Source organism: Penaeus chinensis, chromosome 41, assembly GCF_019202785.1.
Source record: "Penaeus chinensis breed Huanghai No. 1 chromosome 41, ASM1920278v2, whole genome shotgun sequence".
Lineage (NCBI taxonomy): Eukaryota > Metazoa > Arthropoda > Malacostraca > Decapoda > Penaeidae > Penaeus > Penaeus chinensis.
In genome coordinates this window covers 8,130,537-8,137,397 of record NC_061859.1, presented here as the reverse complement: position 1 = coordinate 8,137,397, position 6,861 = coordinate 8,130,537, and the positions used below count along the sequence as shown (strand labels likewise).

The window sequence follows — 6,861 nt, the reverse complement described above, 5'->3', positions numbered from 1 at the left end:
TCGCCTGACCTGGGTTGCCAATCTAAGTAATCTGCAATTGTGGGTTTTGTCATTACAATAAATGTCATTAATTGCCATTATTTTTTTCTTCGTATTATTATCATAAATATTATTATTGTTAATACTATTATGATTATCACAATTATTACTATTATGATTATCATAATCCTTACTATTATTATTGTTATCATTACTGTGTTATCATCATTATTACTGTGAATTATATTAGTTACTAATTTCAACAGTCATTATATATATATATATATATGTATATTATATATATATTTATATATCATATATATATGTATATTATATATATATATATTTATATATCATATATATATGTATATTATATATATATTCATATATCATATATATATATATATATATATATATAAAAATCCATATCCGCAGCACGTGTTTCAGCTGTTTCGTCTCGGCTGGTATAGGACTACTATCCTCCAAGCACCACAGGTGATAATTATAATGATAAAAGTAATGACAATTACAGTGACAATAAACATGTCTTCATCCTATAGTCAGCAACCAATGAAATGCCCTGATACACTGACAACAACGTATTTAACATATTCAAGTACAATAGATCTGTGTGAAAATAAGAGAGGGAGAGAAAAAAAGAAAATAACCTCATAGACATGATTCAGCTCTGTTTACCGATTCTGATGACGCGCGAGACGGCTGGCGGCCCCGTTGTGTTGAACCAGATGCGGCACCAAGGAGCTGTGGGATTCGTGTCTTTGCTCCATGCAAGGATACGGATACAGGGTCGCACGTCTTTGTAAAAAAGAAAAAAAAAGTGGAAAATAGGAAAGCAGAGAGTTTTTTTTTTTTTTTTTTTTTTTTTACAAGAAAATAGTTTATTGCTATGCTAGTGTGATTTGAGAAAAAGCGGGAAGCATAAAACTAATTACTCTGTGTACAGAATCGGACGTTAGGCGTGTCATGGGGAAGCGAGGGGAGCAGAGAGAGACGCCAACGCTTTGACGAACCCGAGATAACACCCCCAAGCATATCGCTTGTAATTTGCATCCTGACTAAGAAGGTGGCATGTAAGCCTCGTGATCACGGCGTTGTTGCTAATGACAAAGGGTCTCCTGAGGAGCATCGTGGTATCAGCAACCTACAGCAGGGGCTGTGAAGTAATATATCTATCTATCTTGTATTACGATATATCGAGATTTATAGACTACATTATTAGATACATGTCACTTGTTTCATATTAAAGAACCTCAATCAACGATTTGGCCATACCTACCAGTAGCAATACGGTTATCCAAGAAAGCTGAAGAGAGGAAGAACTTGGTGCTCTTGGCAACTACCACAGGCTGGTAATATTTATTGTACCAGTTTATTCTGCAAGACACACAACACTTTAGTCCAGAAACCTCGATTTGAAATAGCATAAGTGCATGGAAGCAGTGTTGTAAATGGACTTACCTATTAAAAGACGGGAGTAAATGGCAATGTTTCGCATTGAGGTCATCATACATGTTGATCGGCAAGTTGGGGTGCGTCCTTTCCAGCACCTCATGGGACGTCATATTCAGCCAAGGTAGCGTTACAGACAGCTGTGACTCATAATACTCGCGAAACTTCAGGGGTCTCGTCTGACATTTGCAGGACACTGGATCATGGGCGTCGATGGCAGGTGGTTGACTCTCTCTACCGAACTGCCCAATGGCTTGGACTTTGGTGGTCAATCTGGGACGAATATGAACAGCGTGTCTCATCACATCTCCAAGTGCAAGAAGATGTACATACAACAAGACAGCAGCAAATCCAATCGTCCAAAGAAAAACCAAGGAGAGGAAGTATCTGAAGAAGATATTAATTGTGTTTTTGTTCTTATTACAGTTGTGGTCAAGGTCATAGTCAATATTTGTTTCCATAATTGTTGTCATTAATGATTTCCCCATTTAACTGCTAGTGTTGTCATTTTTATTATTGTTCTCATTATTATCATTATTCCCCTACAATGAACATTGCAACTTATTCGCTTGTCGTAGAATGTCACAGATATAATGATCTGTGTTCTTGTCATTATATTATCATCATTATCATCATTAATATGTAGGAATTTTATTATTATATCTATATTAATATCATCGTGTCTAATATAATGACAGCCAAGATTATCATCATTGTTAGTATCATTTAGGGTATCATCATTATGGTAACTGTTAATATCATTATTGCCATCATTAACATCAATAACGTTACCATTAGAAATATCAAGATTGTCATTATCACTGATAACACGATTAATGCTCTCTCTCTCTCTCTCTCTCTCTCTTTTACTCTTGTTAGCAATATCTTGTCTCTTGATATCATCATTATAATTTTATCTATATGATCAGCATTTTAATTTGCATTACCCCTATCATTTTTAATGTGATAATTTTGATACTATTCCCTCAATCGTTATAGGTCTAGCTGTATCAATATTATTAACTTTTCATTACCAGCAATATCATCTTTATATCCGTTTAGCGTTGCCATTCTCATTTTCTCTTGACATCACCATTGCAGTCATGTCTATTACTGTCACCATTTATCATAAATTTTAATGTTAATACACTTACCTGTGTTATTTTCATGTTGTAATTCGGCCAATTTCTTTTTGCAAAACCTTTTTTTTCTCACCATTATTATCATTAGAATTATCAGCATTATCATCATTGTCATTAATGTTAGTGTTATCATGATCGTTATTATCATCAATATCATTAGTATTGCTTTTACTATTATTATCATAATGATGATGATACTACTACTAATACTAATTATCATTATCATTATTATTATCAATATTACCACACCTATTATTTTCACTTCATTATCATTATCATATAAACTATCATTATTACTGCATCTATTAACAATATTGTTATTTCTATCAATATTTCATATCCCTATTCATGACATTACTGTCACTGTTAACATTATTATATGCATTATCACTCTTATTACTACTATACAAATAAACCCCATATCTGTTTTTATACTTACTTCACAATATGTTCAGCCATGCCTTCACGTGTAATGATAATGAAACGTATAACCTATGGAAATAAAATAAAAAGTTATAACACTTTATTCTATTTACAAACCCCCCCCCCAATCCCTTGCTCGTTGTTGTCTTGGGGGGGGGGGGGGGGCTTAGGAGACGGAGACTGAGGCCCAATGTAAGGGATCAGCCCTACCTTGGACTTCAGCCCTCGTCTCAACTAATTTTGCAAGGTCTTTTCCTTTCCCCCTTTTTCCTTTCCTTCTCTGCTTCGTAACAAAACTGATTAGTACAAAGCAAATACTTGTTCTGTAGTACGTGATGGAATGGCAAATGTCGAGGTAAAAAAAGGAAATAAAAGTATATAGACTATATAGATTGTCTAACTATCTAGACACATACATACATCTTGTATACATGCCTATCTATATACACATAAAATACATACAAACATATGTGTATATATATGCATACACACACACACACATATATATGAAAGATGGAATAATGCAATGCTGTATTGGTATAGATATTTAACAATCCTTCCTGGCCAGGCCTCGAACCTAGGTCACTCTGGAGGGCCAGTACTGAACCAACCATGCCACGCGACCCACTAAGAAGCGTGTGCAACTAGGAGCTAACTAGCTCCGTAGACATTGCCTATCTACTCATACATGATAGCGAGGTTTTACACACTCCCCGTGGGCACTCAGTGGAAATTGATTTAGAAATTCGAAAAGTCAGATGTACTGAGGTACATGAACTTAATTTGAACTTAAACAAATATACCGACTTATTAAAAGAAATGTTCCTCCCATTAATACGCTGCTATGCTTTAGCCCTTCTCATAAACAATAATATTTGTGCAAGTTAATCAATTGCCCTATACATGCGTCTAGGTTAGTTGTGAAGTGATTCCATGATCAAAACTGCATGGAGGCTCCGTGGCGAAGTAAGGCATGTGGTTCAAACCTGCTATAAAATGTTTGGGCGAATATTGTCCATGTTTGGGAAACAGCTAATGATAAAAAAACAAAAAAACTCCAACAGCTAATAGATCATGCTAAGGGGACATGGGAAGTGTTACGGAGAAAACTGGGACTTTACATAAACACGTCACCTCTGTCCCGGGGTCAGACAAGGTTTTGAATAACGATAGATTGTTCTTATCATAAATATGACTACCTACAGTAATTGTCTGTATTGTCTACAATTATGATCGTTTTTTTTTTCTTTAAACAAATAAAAACATATTCAAAATATACTCAAACTTAATATCCTCGTACCAATTCGTCGATTCCTTAACACCCATCCACCTACCGAATAATAATTAAAAAAAAAAAAACAAACAAAAAAAACTCACATACAGACACAACACGAAGCACAGTGGTTTCCCTCTATGTCCAGAAGCCTTCGGAATCGACTCTTGTAACCAGCTTCACAGCCTCTTCAACACCTGTACAACACTAAAATAAGTCACGAAATACAACGTGGCGCGATATAATGGATACATTAAATACGCTTACATAAGCACTCACATTGGTTTTTTTTTTTATACAATAGAACGAGGAGGTATCTGCAGCCCCATAATACAATCCATCGACCCACAAGAATTAAACCATTTTAAGAACCCTTCACAAGTATATACACAAGAACTATAATACTCTGAAATAAGCACAAACTTAGACTACTGGTGACGTGATACAAGAACTACAAGGAAAACATACATAAAAAAAAAGAAGAAAAAACGAGCCATACCACTTACTACACAATACACAAACATAGGTAATTTGGTACAGATGTTCCTGGGTGAATCAGTTTTCATCGCAATTATTTTTCATAACGCTTGCCGCAAAATCATAAGCATCCAGCGACAGTTCAACGTTGAAGATGCTATCCCACCAAGAGAATCGAGTGTAAAAATATTTTTCTGCATCAGCACACAAACAAATGTGGGGCCCTATGGAAGACTCTAATGACAAACGCATCCATTTTCGATTGAAATAAGATATTCCATGACTACTGTAGGTGTATAGCAGATATAGTTATTTTGCCTGGTGCAATAGTAACTATAACCAAATAAACTTCACTGATTGTCCCGAGGGGAGAGGAGACATATGATATACCATGGAACTTGTAGATAAAACAGGGTGAAGAAAATTTATTATGCAACATTAACACGTAAATGAAAGTACGTGCAAGCGCTCAAAATCTCCCAGCGAAACTCTATGGACATACTAATCCTACACATGAAAGTCTACTGGCCATGTCACGTAATAAACACACACATTTGCAACGGTTAAAGATCACATTGACTGATCCCTACAGTTTGGATATAGAGCTGTTTGTGTTTGCGTTGCATGCAGAAATGATTTATTGCAAAAAAAAAAAAAAAAAAAATTAAGTTACTAAGAATTCATACTTGAACGGGCAGTACACGAATACTCCTTGCAATAGATTACTTGTTTTCAAGATTTTTTATCAGTCTCAAAGCAGTATTCGGACTCTAAGTTACTTCAAAACAGTTCCTTCAGTCAGCCCCCCTCCCCCCACCCCAACTGTCAGTTCCGCGGCATCTTGCTTTCTTTATTTTCGAATTTAGTGCAGTTAAGAGATTTGCCAGTGTTTGATTTCTATTCCGCTTTCCAGTTAGATACAAAGATAATTCGCAATATATCTTATTGGAAAAAAAATTAAATACATGCAAATCCCAATAAAAAAAAAAAAAAAAAATGCTTCCAATAGGTAACTGAAAATAATCCTTATATCAAAAGATGTGCTCCCTTTTACTGAGAATTTCGATCTTAGTTGCTGTCTTGAATTATCGCAGAAAAGACCAACCTTCTATAGAGTAGATAGAAAAATTACGGGCTAGGCTAAACTATCCATAAACTCATTAAACAGGACATATGCAGTGTCGGTGGTTAACACAGAAAATAATGTAAAAAAAAACTAAGAGGTTAGGGCGTCGCACAACTTACTGATAATCGCACTGAGTCGTGCGTCAGGCAGTGTGTCTTACAACTTATGTGCAAGAACTGTGTTTTTGGATTTTTGGATTAACAGAAGACGCCTTAAAAGAATCTGTAATACCGGATTGAATCGGATCGGATCGAATGAGTGATAATGACTGCCTCCCCCCACCCCCCTGCCCTATGGACGGTCTCCTTACCTTGCGACGATATTCAGTAGTGCAACAAGCGTCGTATCTTCTACCGTTAAAGTTAATGGTGTCTTTCGGAATAAAACAAATAAAACCGATGATAAATTCCACAGATATAACTCGTTTCTAACTCCGAGACATCGTCTCGAGTGCAAGTCCTGATCACAATGGTAATACTTTTTATGAACTTTTCTGTCAAACATGGTCGAATCGAATAGCAGAGCGAAGCTGAAGGTAACAGGTAGTTATAAACAGGTGTCTAACCAACACCTGAATTGTATGTGTACACTTGTATTACCACGTGTTTGTGTGCGTATGTACATGCGTGGTTGCGTGTTACACACACACACACACACACACACACACACACACACACACACACACACACACACACACACACACACATATACATGTGTATGCATATTTAAGCACACACACACACACACACACATATATGTGCACACATATACATATGTATGCATATTTAAGCACACGCACACACACACGCACACACACACACACACTCACACACACACCCACACACGCACACATACACATATATACACACACACACACACTCATATATATATATATATATGTGTGTGTGTGTGTGTGTGTGTGTGTGTGTGTGTGTGTGTGTGTGAGTGTGTGTGTGTGTGTGCATATGTAT

The 6,861-nt window shown here is 36.1% G+C and overlaps 1 protein-coding gene across 5 annotated transcripts in view; it reads right to left on the bottom strand.

Moving 5' to 3' along the window:
* LOC125047633 overlaps nucleotides 1–6,396 on the bottom strand; it is a 10,723-nt gene extending 4,327 nt beyond the window's left edge. The window contains exons 1-7 of one of the 5 annotated variants that reach the window (XM_047645942.1): nucleotides 6,201–6,396; nucleotides 4,392–4,484; nucleotides 3,031–3,083; nucleotides 1,459–1,836; nucleotides 1,277–1,374; nucleotides 676–795; nucleotides 1–31 (exon numbers count right to left, since the gene is read on the bottom strand). The exon at nucleotides 1–31 is cut by the window's left edge and continues 118 nt beyond it. In XM_047645942.1, the coding sequence (XP_047501898.1) occupies nucleotides 1–31; nucleotides 676–795; nucleotides 1,277–1,374; nucleotides 1,459–1,836; nucleotides 3,031–3,050 (647 nt within the window). In that variant the 5' untranslated portion in view covers nucleotides 3,051–3,083; nucleotides 4,392–4,484; nucleotides 6,201–6,396. The remainder of the gene's footprint in view (nucleotides 32–675; nucleotides 796–1,276; nucleotides 1,375–1,458; nucleotides 1,837–3,030; nucleotides 3,084–4,391; nucleotides 4,485–6,200) is intronic. The other 4 variants (XM_047645943.1, XM_047645945.1, XM_047645941.1 and 1 more) reach the window with 4 other exon arrangements.
* Between the last annotated feature and the right edge of the window lie 465 nt (nucleotides 6,397–6,861).